Source organism: Seriola lalandi, unplaced genomic scaffold (assembly GCF_002814215.2).
Source record: "Seriola lalandi dorsalis isolate HSWRI2012SDOR001 ecotype SW California unplaced genomic scaffold, Sedor1 jcf7180002054560, whole genome shotgun sequence".
Taxonomy (NCBI): domain Eukaryota; kingdom Metazoa; phylum Chordata; class Actinopteri; order Carangiformes; family Carangidae; genus Seriola; species Seriola lalandi.
This window is the reverse complement of record NW_019525113.1, coordinates 1468834-1489096: the sequence shown is the minus strand read 5'-3', so window position 1 is coordinate 1489096 and position 20263 is coordinate 1468834. Positions and strand designations below refer to the sequence as shown.

The 20263-nt window shown below is 38.1% G+C and overlaps 2 protein-coding genes across 2 annotated transcripts; one reads left to right on the top strand and one right to left on the bottom strand.

Moving 5' to 3' along the window:
* Positions 1–25: 25 nt before the first annotated feature.
* On the bottom strand, positions 26–13993 carry ddx6 (DEAD (Asp-Glu-Ala-Asp) box helicase 6). The gene is made up of 14 exons (XM_023416075.2): positions 13872–13993; positions 12500–13093; positions 12280–12343; positions 11744–11848; positions 10633–10762; positions 10019–10165; positions 9057–9151; positions 8811–8933; positions 8563–8691; positions 8177–8293; positions 7067–7130; positions 6091–6192; positions 5791–5970; positions 26–3294 (listed from the first exon to the last, which is right to left on the bottom strand). The coding sequence occupies exons 2-13, from the start codon at positions 12694–12696 to the stop codon at positions 5795–5797; spliced, it is 1449 nt and encodes a 482-aa protein (XP_023271843.1). The 5' UTR covers positions 12697–13093; positions 13872–13993; the 3' UTR covers positions 26–3294; positions 5791–5794.
* Positions 13994–17023: 3030 nt separating this feature from the next.
* cxcr5 (chemokine (C-X-C motif) receptor 5) lies at positions 17024–20199 on the top strand. The gene is made up of 2 exons (XM_023416027.2): positions 17024–17564; positions 18886–20199. Exons 1-2 carry the CDS (start codon positions 17532–17534, stop codon positions 19951–19953), a joined length of 1101 nt encoding a protein of 366 aa, XP_023271795.1. The 5' UTR covers positions 17024–17531; the 3' UTR covers positions 19954–20199.
* Positions 20200–20263: the final 64 nt, after the last annotated feature.

Sequence of the window (20263 nt, the reverse complement as noted above, 5' to 3'; positions counted from 1 at the left end):
GGAAAACAAAACGCTGAGGACACAATAAATTTCAGTGAGCTTTATTGTCAACAAAACGTCCCCAATAATATTCATGACATTCTTTAAACTTAAGTCCATTGTAAAACTAGCTTCACTGAAAATTCTGCCAATTAAGTAAAGACCAATTTTCTGACCAAAAAACAAAAAATGAACTCAGGCTTTAAATTCTTCTCTTAAATTTGGATACTTTAATAACGTGTACTTCACTTGAACTTTTCATTTGAAAAAAAAAGAAAGAATCCAAATCTAAGGGCAACTTTTTCCAAACCTTTTTTATACCCATTATCATAACTTTGGATCGTTAGATCTTGTCATCCTGTTTTTTTTTTTTTTTATGCCGAGAGGCTCCTCCCCATGTTATTTTTACTGATGCATCAGTTTTGAGAGAAATCCCTTAAGGACTCCTCTCATATCCTCCTCAACAGATGATTGATAGAAAGGCCAATTTTTACACAAAAGCTGTGTGATCGTAAATATGTCACAACTATCAAGAGAGGATGAACATGTGCATCAGGGCAGCAAGTGCACTAATTTAACCACCCCATAATTTAAAAAAAGACCTTAAAGAATGAGACAATTTGGTTACATGAACTGTCCAATTAGTCACCCAATCCAGGGCAAGATGCTCTTGTCTCAGTCTTTAAGGTTCTCAAGATGCCAGCCACTGGCAGTAAAGCAGCATCCCATCAAAAGGTAGCAATACGCCAAACCTCGAAAGGTCCTTGATTTTAGCCTTGAAAGCATTTGCTGTGGCAATTACTGTCAGTGGGCTGACAAAAAACAGACAGCTGCCAAGTGCCTGCACAATTAGATCCCTGTTCTCTTAACTAATGCATAATTAATTTGGATACTTTTAATAGAACCCCCCCCCCCCAAAAAAAAAAAAAAATACAGAACAGCCAAATCAGATGTGCAAGTATTTCAGGGACAACAGCAGAATTAAGAGAACAGGGATCAGAGTCCTAACCAATGAGAAATAAAAAGGGATATCTTTAACTAATCAACATTGTCACACTAATCTTTTAAAAAGAGCTTAAATTAAATGTGCAGTAACACTTCTCATTGATTAGAACAGTCAAGAGAGCATCTCACCGTAATAAAGGGAACCTTGTTCACAAGAAGGTTCTGACTGAACAAACAAATGATCAGAGAACCTTAATGCAAATCAAGGTTTTCATGTTGCATAAAAATGCAGAAGGTAAACCCAAAATATATATATATATATATATATAACCCAAACCCAAAGCAATAGAGGGCAGAAAAATAAGCCATAAACTCAGCAGTCTGAGGTGCCCACGTTTTTTTTTTTTTTTTAAACAAGCAGTCCGACTAAGTAATTTTGTAATCCTTCATGCCCATTCCCCCTCCGTGGCAATTTTTTTTTCCAATGTTCTGCACCAACATGCACTTCTCTCCCCTCTGGACATGAGTACAAAAAGCAGTGCAGTCAGTGTTATTGCCTGAACCCATCTCTGTGCATTAAGTGCAGCCCAACCTGCTCAGGTTGTTTTTTTTTAGCAAAGCATCTTTTGTTAGCTGCTTTTAGGAAAGTCAACTAACTTGCAAAGCACAGAGAATGAATTCCTGCTACATTTTAGGTCAGATGGTTCATTTTGATGCATTTGGCCGACATTCTTCAAAAAAGGGGGGGGAAATAAAACCACGGCATTCTACCCAACATTTGTGAAGTAATGAAGCTGTGCTTAAAGAGCACAGATCAACGTAACAGCTAATTCCTCCCCCAGAAAACTAATTCTCTGCCAATTCAGCTGCACTGCAGCAAGTAGTACTACTACATGATAGAATAATATTTTCTCTTCCAATAACGACACTCACTATAACTGGAGATCTGAGTGTGTGTCTCAAGAGCCAGTTTCACAAGTTAACAAGTTAAGGCTGGTGACAACAAAGATTTCACTACTCAAATGCACAAGCTTAACAAAGCCATCTGCCTAGAACACTTGTTAACACTGGTAGCAGGAGAACAAGGGCAACAGTTTAAACAATCTCAGTTTAAGTGCAGCTTTGAAGAATTGCACTAGCCATCAAATTTGGAGGGGCTAAAAGATTATCAGTGATGAACTCAGCCTCCAAAAACATTTCATGCACAAGGTCATTTAAATGTTTTAGATTCTAATAAATTCTGCAATTTTTAAAATTATAAATAAAGTCACAGGCCAATATTGCAGATCAAACAAACTGGCAGTTAAAGAAACAGTCTCCAGTGCTAACAAGAGAGAAGGGGGGGGGGGAGCTTTGCAGTTTGTCAGCCAGCCTTTTGAACTTGTTTAAAACAATCTTAAAATGAAGGTATATACAGAAGGTGTATGGTGCACCCCACGTCTGCTGCACGTCTCGCAGGATTAAGTATGGCCATCCATAGGAAGGTGAAACACAGGGCAAAAAAGAAAAAAAGCGTTCCCTCCAATTATACTCCACCAAAACAGGAATCCTCATGACTCATGGTGTTGAGAGGCTGCTTATTCATTTTTAGTGTTCTGATGCTGAAGAGAGAGGAAAGGGTCTGGGTCTTTTAGAAGCACAAGCTTCTTCACAAGCAACTGGACAGTCTGGCTGTCTCTTGGAAAAAATCCAGCATCTCTGTCCATGGAAAATCCAAGTGTGTCCTCATTTATCAGCCAGACTCAAGTGCATCTAAGCCAGCAAAAGGATAATTCGGACCAGCCTCCCTCCTAATTATCTCCATTCCTTTGCAAACTGATGACAACCAAAAACAGTTATGCATTCACCTGTGTGGTCAGACATTAAATTAGTGTAAAGACTTTTCAATTAGGTGAACGTGTGTGTGGTATGAAGTGAGCAAGATGGTGGATAATGCAGAGTTATTACTTTAGAACGAGTTGAACTGCTTGTTAAGGCACTTGATACAAATTGGTTAAAACTTCCAAACTAAAAGTGGAGAATGGAGGGTGTCATATAGGGGTCTGTTGGTGCTGGCTTTGTGTCATTGGTGGATATGAATCGTCACGATGTGCATTGATATTTTCAACTTGGTCCCATGCTTTCCTCCCGGTGCTTATGTCTTCAGATGTGGTGGTGCAGCAGAGCCCTATAAAAAGGCAAATGAGTTCTTCCGAAAAGCGTCCATCAAAATACACATTCCTTATGGTGGCATCCAAAAAAGGAAGACAGACAGAAACTGTACATTTAAAAAAAAAAAAAAAAAAAAAAAAAAAAAAAAAAAAAAATCCAAGACAGGGGGGCGGGTGGGGGATGAAAAAAGGTACAAAGGGGAATGGAGGATGGACTGATCTGGAGAGAAAGAGACAGAGAAAGAAGAATGAACTTAAGTTAGACCTGATTGTTTTCATGTAACCGTTACCCAAGCCCCATTTACATTACCATGCCTTATTGTTATTGCAGAGCAGTCTAGGCTATTTTAAGTGCATCAGATGAATGTACTTATTCTCATTTTTTATTCATTGCTGCACAGTGAAATCACTGCCACGCCATCATGTGTCCCTTGACATAATGATAAAAAGACAAAGTAAACGACCAAATACTGATCCTATCTTGCTACTATCTTTATGTATTTTTAGTTTTCAACAATACATCCATTTTGACTAATAACACACAAATCATTGTATTGTGCTTGTCAATAATGAATACATCATTAAATATGCTTTTGGAAAAAGTATGTGTATCCCTTGGCTAATGACATCAACAAAAACTAATCAGAGTGGAATCAAATAAACAGGATCGGAGGGGTGGATTAGAGCTACTTTGATTATTTCACTTACATCACTCAAACATATTGAATTTGCCGTTCATAAGAAACATCCTGATGTGAACCATGACTTGCAAAAAACAGATCTCATAAGACTTACAAAGTCATCTCAAAGAGTTTAGATATTCATTTTGTTCTCTGGCTATTCTCCATAGGAGTGGGCATCCAGCTAATATGACTCCAAAAACACAATGCAGAATGATCAGTAATGTAACAAAGAACCTAAGAGTAACAAGAGCAACAGCTAAAGGCTTACAGGAATGACTGAAGTTAGTTAACATCTGCTCATGAGTCAACCATCTGTAAATCATGGGGAATGGTGTCGAAAGCAGGACAAGCCGCTTTTCTCAAAAAACACAAAGAAAACAAAAAAAAAACAAAAACATTAACATCCCTGCACCTCATGTTTGCCAAAGAGCAGCTTGACTCTCCACAACACTACTGGGAAAATGTTTTATGCGCTGATGAAACTAAGGTTTATTGTTAGGGAAGAACATGCAGCGCTATGTATGATGTAAAAATGTCACTGTGTGCCAACATAAAAACATCATCCCCAAGGTGAAGTACAGTGGAGGGAGCATCGTAATGTGGGGCTTTTCTGCCTCTGGGCCTGGACAGCTCCACATTCCCAAGTTTATCAAGGCATCTTGCATGATAATGTGAGGGTGGCCGTCTAGCTTCTGAATCTCAGAGGCAAGACAGTGACCCTAAACAGACTACACAATGACTTCAAACAAAGAAAACCAGTTAGTATCTGCTGGATTACGGTCCTGGCTCTGTGAAATGACCTGACACACCAGATATGCTGAGAATATGTCTGAGCTGAATCAGTTCTACAAGTAAAAATGGGCCAAAACTCTTCATGATCATTGAGCAGGTCTGATCAGCAGCTACTGGAAGCTCTTGTTTCATGTTATTGCTGCCAAAGGCGGTTCAACCAGTTATTAAATACAAGGGTCCTCTTTCCACCGGCACTCTGAATGTTTAACGGGTGTGTTCAGTAAAGACACAAAAGATTACCCTTTTGCATCAGTATTAGCTTAAGCACACTGTGTTTGTCTATACCACTGGCTTAGATGAAGATCAACTCACATCTTATGACCACTCAATGCAGAAAACCAGGTAATTTCAAAAGGTTCACGTATTTTTTTCTTGCCACTACACAACTTGAAATGAAGACACGACAGGGGTCGCTAATTGACGTTGATGCCATGAGTAACTTGTTGACAGAGCAAAATTTCATCCATCAGGTTTGTGTGCTCTCTGCAGCTGTTGTCTGTACTCAGCCAAGGAGTGTTTGTGAGGAAAGAAAACCTACTCTGCAACACCATCCCACAGTTTTAAATCAACCAATTATGACCCAGTAACGGCACATATCCGGCAAAAAAAATAAAACCTTGATTATTATCCCCTAGATTTTAGTTTTAGGTTTTCTTCCAACAGAAAACTTGAACATGACAAAGAAAATCCATCCTGATGCTGGTAGAGATTGAGTGTCTGAACCAAGGACGTCTAGACCTAAGGCCAAACACTTTCTGTCAGTTGAGCTTTGAACACAATCTTTCAGGTAGAAAAACTGCAGCCTCGTCACAGCATAGGAACAAATGCATTAAAAGGACAGTTTTAGAACAACAGGAGTTATTGCTCAATTTCCAACATCTTTCCTGTCAAAACTGAAGATCGCCTTTGTCACATTTAAAAAGGTAACACCTTCCTCACAGAGGACCTTTTTACTTGGCAGGAAAAGCAATGTCTAGGTAGTGACAGTAATGACAGATAAATTACATTTAGTTGTGCCAGTAAGTTCTATCAGTGACCCAGCTTGAGCAATAACAGTGTTACGACACAGCAAAATGTAGTGGCTGCCATCAATCAGTCAAATGATAAAATCTGCTCTGGCCTGTGTGTTTAAGTCGTTACAGTGACATCAAAAGACAGACAATAGGGAAACAGAAAAAGCAGTTAAATCATCCTGAAAAAGTAAGTGCTTGTGTGTATTGCCAGTCAGTGTCTGTACTCACTGGCTCATGGCTTGACTTCTTCGCCACTCTCACTGTGGTACTCTGCCACATATAAGCTCTTGTCAATGATGCCAGGGATGGGCTTGATCTCTGTTCCAAGCTGCTCCTCAATCCCTTTCAGGTTGAAGCGATCATCGTAAGTGATGAGGTTGATGGCAAGACCCAGATGTCCGAAGCGGCCTGGATATTAAGAAAGCGAGGGTTGAAATTGTTTATCATCAGCATCAGAAGCAGCTAAAGAATAATTCTTTGTACTAAATAGGAGGCTCAATAAACAACATAAGAGATCTGGGCTCTTACCAGATCTACCAATGCGATGAAGGTATGTTTCTCCCAGCTTGGGAAAGTCAAAATTGATCACAACATTCACAGCTTGAATGTCAATTCCTCTTGTGAAGAGGTCTAGAGGAAACAAAACAGGAAATCAGAACTTTCACCAACATCCTGACCAAAATGTACGCAATTACCTGCAGAACAATAAACAGTAGTTAATTACAACCCACGTAAAGCACTACAAACTGAAAGTAAAAGATGTAAATATTAATAAAGAGTTCCGTTGGCACCTCCACAACAGAAAAAAAAGCACACCGGCGGAGCAAGTAGAGTGAGAATTTGTGTGCATGTATTTTCACAACTATACAGAGTCTAAATTTCGTTTCACTTTCTTTTAACTCTCACAATCCTATCATGGTAGCAAAACTCTCCATTTACCAAAACCAAAGCCAACAGCACACTCCAAACACAACTGTGTGCTGGTGTGCTCCCCACAGGCAACGGGAGCCCATTGTGAAAACTGTGGCACTGTAAACGGATTTGTGGCAGTTTACTTCTCTATGCTGCCTTCAGCCTGAAATTTCATCGACATCGTGTATACATGTCTTGCTTCAGTGCTACAGTCTTGTTGGTTTGGCTTTTGTCTCTGACATTTTTCTCTGTGCATTTTTGTTTATTTTTGTGATTTGAACAAGTACTGAGACTCATACTGTAGAGGATCCAATAAACAGTTATTTTCTAAACTACACAAACATCACATCTGACATTTCAGACACTGTGTCTAAGAATCAGGGTTGATATTCAAATGGCTCAATGGTGAAGTTCAAAATCTGAGAAGTGTGCATCGCCATTCGTCCACAGGAAAAATAATGGATTGAGGTGGTACAGAGCAAGTCTGTTCATAATATGCAAACAGTCTCACAATAGCTGCCTGTTGCAAAATAATTTAGAGTATTTCACAATCCTGCTTGTAAAAGCAAATGTACATGTCTCTACCACTCACCAGTGCAGACAAGATTCCGACACAGGCCATTTCTGAAGTCGTGGAACACACGGTTGCGATGCTCCTGGAGAGCAGAAAAGAGCAAAGTGCATTTTGAAACCACACACACTCGTACGCGCCTACTTCACGTAAGATACACAGCAGCATATAGTGCAAGCCTCATAAGAAGGGTACCCATGTTGTGCATAAACAAGTTCAATGACCGGTGGTCATTTAACACATTCACATTCTTTTTTGATCACTGAACAAATCAGTTTACAAATGAATGCCGCTCACGTGGTACAACAGTTTTACAGCACGCCGCATGAAGTCTCCAGACACGACTCAGCTTGGCTGGTGGTAACGGTACAGAAGGTACAGACGCATCTACTACTGCTGAAGCCAGTTTGTTGGAATATTTGAAGAAGTTTTATGAACAAACAAGTTAAGACTCAGAAAGATTATATTTATATACAGATTTTAAATGTAACTCATGTCTGTGATTCTTCAGCGGTATACATTATTTCCTTTAGTTTGGGAGTAGCAATGATTTGGGGCTGGTGATGGGTAGAAGGAGGTTGAAAAAGAATATTGGCCTTTATTTTAAAAAAAAACAAAAAAACAACAAAAAAAAAATGCGAATGAACAAATGAACGTGAACTAGTTGATTTTTGTGTGAACTGGCATAACACTGGATGGTACTATACAGTACTGCATTGTTATTGTCTGTAAAACTTGACTATATACAGTAAAAGCTGAGCTGCAAAACAAGGTTGTAAGGTGAATACATTTATCTTCAATGTAATCTGTAACAGTACATGACAAATAAAACGGGACAATCCAGAAGCTGTTTGTACATGTTGTTCAGTTACCCAGGTATCAACACAGCTGTTTGTCGTCAGGAAAAAAAAAAAAGAAAGCTGGCAGTGGCAGCGGTACTCCAGAAATAGAGCACTGGTGTGAATTGTAGCTGCACATCAAGTAACGGCACATGTACATCTATTCGATGCACTTCTTTCATGCACACTGAAAGTAATAGTAGCAGCTGTTCTGGCATGCATCCATTGCTACCTGTGTATTTTGGTCTTAAGCTGGTAAACATGTATTTCTGAGGCAGTGCTTTGAGCTGACCTGTCTCATCTTGGCATGAATGTAGAAACATGAATAACCAAGCTGGGAGATCTTCTTGGCAAGGAGCTCTACTCTCTGAGAGGAGTTGCAGAAGATTATAGACTGGTTGATCTGGAGCTGAAAAAGAAAATGAATATTAAATTCTGGTGAGATCATTGCTTGGACTGTAAGGTTTCCAGCCATTTATTACAAGTATCCAACAATAAACAGTTGTAATGTCCAATACAAGATGTTAGAAAGAAAATACTCAATATAAATGACATCATTTCTCAAGTTTGCATTAAAAGTCTGCAGTTTGATTGGACGTGTACAGTGCTTTGTTCATGACACAGCTAAAGTTAGTCCATTAAAAACTGTATCAAGAAGTGCACAAAGGAAACACTTACCCTGGAGAACAAGGTGTTAAGGCAATGGACCTTTTGCCTTTCAGTTACGTAAGCATAATACTGAGTCACACCCTTCAGTGTAAGCTCCTCCATTAAGTTGATCTCATAGGGTTTCTGCAAGTGGGAATTCTACATCATAGATACAAGACAGGAGTTATATTCTGGTTTTGCAACACATTAAAAAGGTAGATGTGCTTATAACATAATGGAAAATAATGACAAGTAGTGAAATGAAAATAGTAAAGTACCATAAACTTCTGCACACTGAGAGGGAAGGTTGCAGAATAAAGCAGAATCTGCCTCTGTTTGGGCAGAAAGCCCAGTATCTCCTCCATCATGACCACAAAGTCCTGGGACAGAAGTTTGTCAGCCTGTGGACCAGAAGGACATGGGGGGAAAGGTATATTGAGAACTGTCTAAAGCGAACATTTAAATTCTTTAAGTCACACTGGTTTATCAAGAAGAAAAAACAACACAATAACTTTTTAACTCACTTCATCCAGAACAATCATCTGCACTTGATTGACTTTGGCCACTCCTTTCTTGATGAGGTCTAAAATCCTCCCAGGAGTGGCAATCACCACATGTACTGTAAAACAAATAATACATGGTGAAAAAAAAAAATATATAGGATTTGCATTAAAGAATGGCAGTGTTATGACAGTGCAGGATCATGAATGTAAAAATCACATCATATTGGCAATATTCAACCACTGACAACAGTGCAGTTCAGAGGAAATTCTCCAGTTATTGGGCAATATTCACTCTGCCACACAACATCAACACCCTTTGCCTTCCAAAAATGTAGCTGCACAAACATCAGAGATATTTAGAAAATAAAAAAGGTTGAAGACACTCAAGAATAATAAACAATGTAGTCAATAAATAGGGCTTTCAACAAGGAGAAACTAACAACCACCTCATTGTGGTTTTGTGATGTGACCATTAAGTAACAAACAAATGCTTTTTGAGAAACTCAGTGTGCCAATATCCAACCAGAAATGACATAGCTCCTTTGCTATGTGTGTTAGACTCTGACACTAAGACTTTCCAGACTTAATGCAGAGCCAGACTGATCCTTCATGTGGGCCTCAAAATATTGAAAAAATAATATAACTTTCATCTTTTGCACAGATCTCAGAGCAGGGCCCAGAGATATAAAACCCCAGTTTCTAGTTTAAATTACAATGCCTTCATTTGACAGGAAGCATAGAACAGATGGGGATTTCCATTTGCTTGCACTGAATATTATGTAACAATCAACCAACGCAAACAGTCATTGATTTTCGCCCCAACAGGAAAGTTTAGAATGAGAGCTTAAGTACCCGCATTAATATTTTACTATTTAATAAGTCATTCAAGATGGATATTAACATAGTACTTAGCATGAGGATAGACACAGAAATTATGCATCTCATGCCCCCATGCACAATTTGAGTAAAATTGTGAAGTTTACCTGTTTCATCGAGTCTCATGATGTCATCACGTAGGTTGGTGCCACCTGTGGTTGCCATTACCTTCACTCCACCCATGTGTTTGCTGACCTGGATACATATTTGGCTTACTTGCAGAGCCAGTTCTCTGGTGGGCACTATGACCAAAGCTGGAAAAACAGACACATTCTGGTGAGTATTCACACATTAATTAAACCTCAGCCAGCTTCCACAGCCAGTCTTAATTTGGACACATGAACAAAGCTTTTGAAAAAAAAAAAAAAAAATCTAGTCACAACAATGAGATGTAGAAACTACACTGAAGCGTCACACACAATTTTTTTCTTACATACAGTACAAAAGAAACAGTGTTTGATCACTTCACTGATGACCAATTAGTTTCATTAAATTTACATACAACCACCAACAGCCTGGTGTAACTCAAGAACCACAAAATTGCTGTGAATGATGAGCAGTGGTTAGTATTATAGATTTTATTCTCATTTGTGATTTTTGTTCCATTCCATCCCGTTTCTTCCCCATTCTCTCGATGAAAGACTGAGATTAGGTGCGAGTCAATTGTCATCTTTATGACATTTACTGTGAGTAAACCATAGCAGAAAACTAGCTCTCTCACCTTGTATGCAGTCCTTCTTCAGGTCAATGCGTTCAAGTAAGGGAATGAGGTAGGCTCCACTCTTTCCCGTGCCATTCTTGGCTCTGGCCAAAATATCCCTTCCTGACAGTGCAATGGGAATGCTTTCCTCCTGCACACAAAGCAGTAGTAACATTAATACACAATACTATTTTTTTTGGCTGGGTTTAGTCAGCGCATTTTGGTACCTGCAAATAATGTCTGCTCTAACAAAATATGTTCAAAGAGTCAATACAAAGGTGTTTTCACTTAAATTACATGAAGAGTGACTGGATGGAAAGTAAATTATCATCAATATAAACCACAGTTCATTGGTTAGCAAGAGAGAGCACACACAGGCAATCGTGTGCATGTGGACAGGGGGGTGATACTTATCTGGTAATTATTCTATGTAATTCAGAATTATACTATTGTAATTTTATTTAAGGTTTATCAGTGAAGCATAAGGAATTGAGGTTGTACTCAAGCACAGTGGTGCTTTGGCCTTAATGGTAATGCTAGCATGACAAAATGCACAAAGACAATATAATAATGTTGATGTTTAGCAGGTATGTTTACCAAGTTCACTGATTTCATTTCAGTATTTCACACAACAGAAAATACAGCTAAACCAAAGTATTGTAGAAAAATCACATTTTTACTCAATGGTAGCACAAAGTCAAAGTCAGGTTTAACCAGTGATTACAATTACTCATCTGATAACTATTAATGGATGTGCAAAATCTTGTGCCAGTCAAAATAAAAATAAACAGTGATTTGGGGGGGGGGGGCAATTGTCTTGCATTAAATCCTGTACTCTATTTCAATAACACATTATATGTAATTTAATGTAGTGTGACAGAGTGAGACAATCAGTGGTAGACTGCAATTATTTTGAGTGTTTTATTAATCCAAGTATTTCATATGGTTTTATTTTAGCAAAGGAACCAAAGAACATTTTGGTGGTGTTTAAGGCAAGGCATTGGAATGGCTGCCAGGATGTTTCAAATACACCCAACTTTATGATTATGAAAACATGCACTTCCTTAAACACATTGACACTTTGTTGTTCAGCTGTCAAAGGGGATAAAATCTGAGTTGTGTCTGAATCTACCTGGATTGGAGATGGCTTTTCCCAACCCATCTCAAAGATTCCCATGAGCAGCTCCCTCTTTAGGCAATAATCTTCAAACTCGTTGCCTTTTGTTGCAGTCACATCCTGTAATCGTCATAAAACAAGTCTTAAGCAAGATTTGTTTTCATGAAAACAGCTCACGAGCTTGTAAAATGATAAACAATGTTCCACAACAATCTATTTCATCAGCTACACAATGATTATAGAAATACAGCATTTCTGTAAGCTAAGAGCTAAAAGAGGTAAATTGAGCACCAAGTTTCTCAGCTCAAGTAGATGCAATGTTAACCTCGACTGTGACTACATCAGTGCCATTTACCATGTAACACTTAATGCATTGTATAGCGAAATAATTAATTTCTAAATAAAATGTTTTATTTAAAAAGGCAAAGGTTTTTATCATTCAACACCTTGTTTGGAATAATAATGTGTACAATGAAGCCTTGCTCTATCTGCAATTTCTACATTCAAATCTGATGGATTTCAGAACAGTATCATAACTGTCTTATACCAACCGAAGTTTTCATCCTCATGTCCTTGGGGGGCAATTTCAAATTTTTCTTCCAGTCATCTCCAGGCCTGTGGAAGGTAAAGTTCTTATAAGCAAAAGCAAAAAGAATTGACAATAATAATAATAATAATAATAATAATAATAATAATAATAATAATAATAATAATAATGCCAACATGCATAGATCAACCAAGTCCAAATTCTTGGCTTTTCAAATAACTTACTTGATGACAGCATTAGTTGTAGGGGCTGGTTGGGAATTACCATTGTTAATTGTGCCTTTCATCTGGTTAAGTTGCTGTTGCTGAGGGCCTCCTCCACCTCCACCTGGTGCTCCAGCAGGCTTCACTGAGCCTCTGAGCTGTCCGTTCTGATTAGACAAGCCCAAAATCACTGGGTTCTCTGTCCTGGCGGTACTCATGTTTACTTAGCTTAACTTGTCTGTTCCAAAAGCAATGAAACTCTTAACAGTCTCTGGATGAAGTGAGTCCACTCTGCTGGGACCACTCAAGATTGTCCTTCCCTCTTGAGTCTTTAATAATAATAATCTAAATGTTAAGTGTCCAAATCTTCTGTCTCAGCAGGTTCTTCAGCAATATTGTTTCTTGGACATCAAGTGCCAAGAAACAAATTCCTCTGTTCACTTTTAAGACAACGAGATTCCTTTAGCAAATTAGGTCTTAGCATAGATGTAATCTGCCAATGTTCTCTGGAAAACCATACACCAGGAGGGCTTAACTAGCATTGGCTGACTGTTCAGCTAGCCATCTCATTTAGCCAAACTGTGCCGCCGCGTCCTTACTGTGGTTTTTCCAACCCTGCAACATAAGAGACACAATGTTAGAAACCCAATACCGACCGAAACAATTATGTAACTGAATGACGCTGTGAGGCAAAAGACAATATGTGACACTGGGAGGGTAGGGAGACGTATCAAGTCAACATTTAGCTCAATCAATAGCTATAACAGTGGAGGCTGGCCTACGTCAAAAGTTAGCCGACGCAGCGGTGGGTGGGAATGTTATTTAGTTAACCTTTGCTAACAATGTGGAAACTGCGTTGACAGACGGACATTCAAACACATCTGTCTTGAAAATACAGTTACCCCAGATTCTGCCGTATAAGAAGTCTAGTGCACAAATACTCGAATACGTGACTGACCAGGAGCACGCCATGTCTATATAACCCAACTAACTAAAAAGCAACTAGCCTTGAGCTACCATTCTGCTAGCCACCGACATCTGGCCAACTAGCACATGAAGCTTTAGCTTCATGCTAATGTTGTGCTGCTTCGGTAATCGACGGTACGATGCCGGAGTCAAATAATTATATCCATCCGATACGTTACAATTATAGTATCAATGATAAATGACACATTTTCCAATGTTCACTTAAAAAACAAGAGTAGATATCCACCACCAACTAATATCAGCTACTCCAGCCGATTCAGCTGCCGTGCTAGGTCTGCTAGCAAGCTAACGATGGCGAAATAACATTTAACACTTAATGTTAATTGTAAAAGTTACCACAAAATAATTCCGTATCTGATAAAGAACTACCTACAAGTACAAATTGTTTAGATGTACATGCATTTACCTCGGATAACTGAAATAACCGGTCTTCTATGTGGCGTTTGAACGGTGTAATCAATTTTTAGCTGACTACGAAACACTCTTGTCAACCAGCCGTTCAAGATGGCTTCCACTCGTATTTGAACCCGCCCCCATCCAGCTAATCAGCTGATTTCATTTCAAATCAAGGTTTTTACCTTAACCCTTAAATGGGTTCTCTATCCTTGGGGAGGGGGATACAGACATTTGACAGACATTGGAGATAGACGGAGAAGCATTAAGTGGGTACATTTTAAGTATTGAGAAACACTGAATGGGGGGGTGGGTCAGGTACTCAGGTCATGTGACTTCATGCCAATATTGAAAAATGTACTCATCATATCAAAATCCAAAATGGAAGCACCTGGACACTGACCCTCCACCCCCGAAAATATATTTGATTACAGATAATCAATAATATAAAGGTATGAAATATTGATTACTTTTTATTTTACTCTGTACAGTTGATTCATTCACCAGTGTACAAAGGTTTTCAGGGAATTTCTGTCAGCATTTATCTATCTATCGTTCAAAAAAGAGAGAGGTGAGGTGCTTTTGCCACATGATGGTTTATCGGATTCAGAGGAGGGAACCAGTGAGGAAGACAAGGAACATGAGCTGTATACAGGGGGACAGTGTAAAAGGATGGCAATGGCAGCAGTGACGATTTGAACGGTAGCTCTCGTGATGAGGCAGAAGAGCGAGGAGACCGGAATAAACAAGGGAAAATGTTTAAGTAATAATTAGAGGAGTACTATAAAAAGGCTCTGTGAATGATGCAGTGTTTTTGCTGTACATATAGTATGTGTCTGTCTGCAATACCAGATTTGTAGTATTGTGATAATGGAGGAGGGAAGGGACAGGAATGGAACCCTCCCCATTTCTCTCTTTCTCTCTCTCTCACTCACACACACACACACACACACACACACACACACATACATGCATGACTTCAGAGGACATTACACTGACTTACTTTCATTTCCTGGAGACAAACTCCTAACCTTAACCATACTATTTGCCTAACCAAAACCATTACCTTAACCGTAAAAACCCACTTGTATAAAAGACAAAATAAAGGTCATATTTAAAATATAGATAGATAGATAGATAGATAGATAGATAGATAGATAGATAGATAGATAGATAGATAGATAAATAGATAGATAGATAGATAGATAGATTAAAAAAATAGCAATTAATAAATAAATAAATACATTAATTAATTAATTAATTTATATTTGCTTACCCATTTAGGAATTAAACGTGTCCTGTGAAAAATAATACTTGAAGACTGTCTTACCGTACTACATTGACTCTACTGGACCTATCCATCCCGAGTTTTTGTTGGCATTGTGTGCCCTCTGTGTTTCCTTTAACTCAGTTCAATCAGGAATAGTCCAATTAATAAGTGAATGCATCATGATAACCCTGAATTTTTCCCCAAAATGTATTTTAATATAGCAGTATATATAATGAGTTTGTGGAGCTAATGGAACACAAACTCCCTAAAATGTAGTAGTCTGGTCTCCTTTATTTCTACAAGCTTCAACCCCCCATCAACAGCATCCCCCCTGCCCCACCATGTAATCTGTTGTTGATTACATATGATTTAAAATGCTTATAAGCTGCATCTGTCTAGACACAATCAAGGAAGTAAAATATGACTAACTCTTATTTTTGCCCACCCAAACATGCAAGTAATATTTTGATTTCTAACTGTAGATCATATTGTTTGAAATCAGGTCGTTTTCTTGTTGCATCATCTTTAGAAAATTAAACAAACACACACTTAAAACAAGAATTATTGAAGTGAAAGGTAAATTTCTGTAGAACTACTGTTTTTAAAGGTTTTTTTTTAATCATATTAGCATATATAGTGCATCACATTCTGCTCTAAATTTAGATATTCAAATGTAGCACGTGTGCACATTCAATTTGTAAGTATTGTGATTTAGTCCGTACTCAAATGTTCTTTAACTGCTGGTGGACACCTTCCAGTAGTTATAATCTACTATTTAAGAGTAAAGCGTAATTCTAATATTTCCCAAGCCTCAGCTGCAGCATCTGGTATTTTATAGCAAGAAATTCTAAGGTAATGAGCAACACATTGATGCTTCCTATGATTAAAGAACTAAAGGATTTTTAAATTAAAACAAAGTTGAGAAACATAAACCACAAATAACAAAAAGATGAATTTCTGATCTGTTAAATGCATCTTAACAGATGTGGATTTGTCACCTTCAGTGTGAACTGGTTCTTTCCTGTTGACTCATCGGCGAAATAAGCAAGAAGTAAATTCAATGTATATACATCCTATATGTATGTCATGAAAGGAGAGCAGGGTGATATGTTCCATTTTTCTCATTTTCACAGGTTTTAAACAGCTTGAAATTCATTTATCATCACTCTGATGTAGAAGGTAAAGAACAGTGATTATATCTAAGTCCACAGTGGTTTACCACAACACATCACACTGATGATTTACTTTACTTTCACTTTAATTCTGATATAGGAACAGGCCCAGGCCCAGTAGCTACTACACTGACACCAATGGCAACAGAAACTTTAATTAGTTTAAATAGCTAGATACATCAAATTAAAATATGACTAATTCTTATGTTGACATTAACGGAGGGCCCACCCACACAGTGAAACCAAACAGAGAGCGAATGCTGTGGTTTCTAACTGTAAATCATATTGCGGGAAACCAGGTCGTTTTCAGTTAATAGTATCATTTCATTGGAAAACAGTATTTGAACCCAGTTACACATAAAAATCAAATAATCCGCTTTATTTATCTTTTTAAATTTAAGAAAAGGGGGAAGTAAAGTTGCTTTTCTTGTTGCGTTCTGTAGATAAAATGTAAAAAGTTGTTTTTGTATTACACCTACAACCATTCCAGTGGCAAGATACGTTGTTGTCCCTGTCACACACAATAATACACATACATTCAGTGCATACATCTCCTGCATAAAAAAACAGTAAAGCATTTAATGCCTAGTACAACCACAGCCTGACCTGCTGACCTTGCTCTCTTTGGCTTTCCGCAGCCATATTTATCTGGTGAACCCCTTTGCTACTGTAGCAAATTAGACTTTCCGGTCATAAGCCCACTACTCTAACCAGAGCCCCTCCAAGTATCTCCAAGATACTTATGTTCAATTATTAATAAGCTTAGGTTAAGATTTATCTCCATGATGTATTTGTGATAAATGTTGCCGTCGGAAACACAGAACTGATTTAAATGATAAGGCTGGATGATGAAAGGTGTTATTCAAAATAATCTTGTTAGAGCATGGATGAATACTCAGATAAGCTTTGTAAGGATGTGTAGTTGTTTTCAGAAAAAAACAAATAAATCGGACTAATTTGGTATAATTGCCTGTTGTTTGTCAAAAGCTGGAAATTACTGTAGGGTGGAGTTACATGGACCTTCATTCCTGCTCTTGCTTATTACAGAGAGCCTGTTATGAACCTTTTCTCTGTTTTGACTTGTTTCTTTCAAATGCACCCGGAGCTGCAACAAAACCCCCAGCAAAGAAATCAGCAAAGCAAATATATAAGAAGCAGCACTGACAGGAAGTAGAACACATTTCAGCACACAGCAGTGTGAAATACATTCAAGTGACCAGGATCTACCCAGATGGCTGTAACACACATTTTTGAAGAGTTTGAGGTAAGACATAATTAAAAATTGTTGAAGTGAAAAATTACATTTCTGTAGAACTTTTGTCTCTCAAAAGGGTTTATATATATATATAGCGGGTAATTTATTTTAAATTGAGATATTCAAATGCAGCATGTGTGCACGTTCAATTTGTAATCTCTATAACCAATAAGAATGTCCTATAGTAAACAACAGGTTGAGTCTTATTGTGATTTAGACTGTAGTCAAATGTTCTTTAGTTCTGTCATTACTCTCCAGTAGTTATAATCTACTATCTAAGACAGTACAGTGTAATTCTAAAATTTTCCAAGCCTCAGCTGCAGCACCTGGCATTTTATAGCAATACATTTTAAGGTAATGAGCAACATGTAGCTGCTTCCTATGATTTAGATTTAACTACAAGATTTTTTTCCGTTGTTACAAAGTTGAGACACCACAAATTACAGAGACATGAATTTCTGATCCGTTAAATGCACTGAACTGATGTGGGTTTGTTTCATTGTGTGTGAAGTGAGGGACAAATGTTCAATTTTTCAAAATTTTCACAGGTTTTAAAAAGGTTGAAATTAATTTATCATCACACTGATGTAGAAGGTAAAGAACACATATGCGACTATATCTGTGATTATTCCTGATTCCTAATCAAAGTGGTTTACCCCAACATACATATCATCATAGGAACAGGTCCAAGCCCAGTGATAACACTGACACTAAGGGCAGCAGCAAATCAACTCTTATTAGTTTGCATGATTTTGAAGTCTAAAATTTATTTTTATTGGAACAGAATTTTTTTTTCTATTAATATATATCTAAATATTATAAATATATTTACTGCTCGGTCTTATTCAATCATTCTATTTTTTTGTAGTTACATGATAAAACTGGTTTAACTATAGTCCAGAGTATATTTTGTTGCTAATATTACAGTGGAATGCAAAGTCTTATGTGAAAAATTATGAATATATTTGTAAAACATCGCATTTATATATTAAAGATATATGGACATATTTTTTGGTGTTTTTATGGTTCACGGCTCTAACATTGCAGTGAGTGACTTCTCCACCAGATATAATAATAACTTGGTTGTTGCCTGGGGGAAAAAACTCATCACTATTCATTACTGCTATTATTATACAACCAAAGTGAGATGTTTCAACATATTTGCATTCTCAGTTATTGTGAAGGGGAAGTGAAAAAATCTGGCCTATTCAGTGTTTCCTTCCTTTGACTCAGAAATCTGCACACAGGCAGCAGCACACAAAGTGATTATCTAACTGTGTTGGTCATTAAAACTATCTCCACCCCCACCCCCACCTTTTATATTTTGAAGATGACCTACATAGGAGACCTCGACAATGATACAGACTACATCTTTTGGAACACAACAGACGATCAGTCTGGCTTCTGTGATGAAGAGAACCTGGGCCTGCAGACCTTTGATGCCGTGCTTCACAGCTTGATCTTCCTGCTGGGTGTAGTGGGGAACGGCCTGATGATAACCGTCCTCCTGAGACGTTGGCGCCTCCTGCGTATTACTGAGATCTACCTACTGCACCTTGCCCTGGCTGACCTGATGCTCCTTTTCACGTTTCCTTTCAGTTTGGCTGACAAAGCCTCTGGTTGGGTATTTGGGGAGGTCCTCTGCAAACTGATTGAGCTGATGAAAAATCTTAACCTCCTCTGTGGGAGTTTCCTTCTCGCTTGCATTGGGTTTGATCGGTATTTGGCTATTGTTCATGCTATTCCTAGTATGCGAAGTCGACGTCCACAAATAGTGCAACTAACATGCATTTTACTATGGCTGGTCTGTTTGGCTTTATCAGTGCCAAATATTGTGTTTCTTGCTGTAAAGGAGGAACACACAAACACATCCAGGCTCTCCTGTTTCTATTATAATTATAATATCAATGCACATAACTGGGTTTTGACCAAAAGAGTCTTAGATCACATTTGCTTTTTCCTCCCTCTGGCTGTCATGAGCTACTGCTACACAGCATTGGCGGTTACTCTGTGCAAAAGTCAGAAAAGCCAAGCAAAGCAAGGAGCCATTCGACTGGCTTTAATTGTCACTCTTGTCTTTTGCTTCTGTTGGCTCCCATATAATATCACCTTAGTGATACAAACTATGGTAGACCTGAAGGGTATCTCATTTGATGACTGTAAATCTTATGACCTACTGCAAATAGCCCTTGATGTTACAAAGAGCCTGGGTTTGTCACACTGCTGCCTGAACCCTTTCCTGTATGCCTTTGTTGGGGTGCAGTTTCGCAATGAGTTAATTCGGTTGCTTTTTGAACTGGGCTGCAGACGTGTGTGTCTGCCTTTCATCAGATATCAGGGTCACAGTCGACCATCCATTTCTGACGCCGCAACAACCACCAGCGCAGTCCTCATCTAATAAACTCTCATACAATGTGAGCTGTAACTAAAATGCTTATGTTCTGTTCTATATTTCGCTTGTAATGATGAAAAATGTTACTATTTTATCAGAAGTTCTGACAATATATTACCCACTGCTAACTTGATTGTAAGATGTTTTATTTACCCAGTCAAAAAAAAAAATATTGTTGTTGTAACCTGTTTTTGCTTGTATTTTAGCAACTGCTGATTGAATGAAATAAAGATATCATATATAACACAACAACCATGTCCCCTTGCCAGTGTTATCAAACAACAGTAATTGACAACACAATAACCAAAACTAAACC

Bases quoted from the DNA above. Each gene is read 5' to 3' on its own strand.
- ddx6 (XM_023416075.2), bottom strand. From the start codon at position 12,696: ATGAGTACCGCCAGGACAGAGAACCCAGTGATTTTGGGCTTGTCTAAT. The intron at 8,934-9,056 runs GTGAGTTAAAAA...TCTGGTCCACAG, and splicing joins AGATGATTGTTCTGGATGAA to GCTGACAAACTTCTGTCCCA. The intron at 7,131-8,176 runs GTCAGCTCAAAG...TCTGCTCTCCAG, and splicing joins TTCATGCCAAGATGAGACAG to GAGCATCGCAACCGTGTGTT.
- cxcr5 (XM_023416027.2), top strand. From the start codon at position 17,532: ATGGCTGTAACACACATTTTTGAAGAGTTTGAG. The intron at 17,565-18,885 runs GTAAGACATAAT...TATATTTTGAAG, and splicing joins ACATTTTTGAAGAGTTTGAG to ATGACCTACATAGGAGACCT.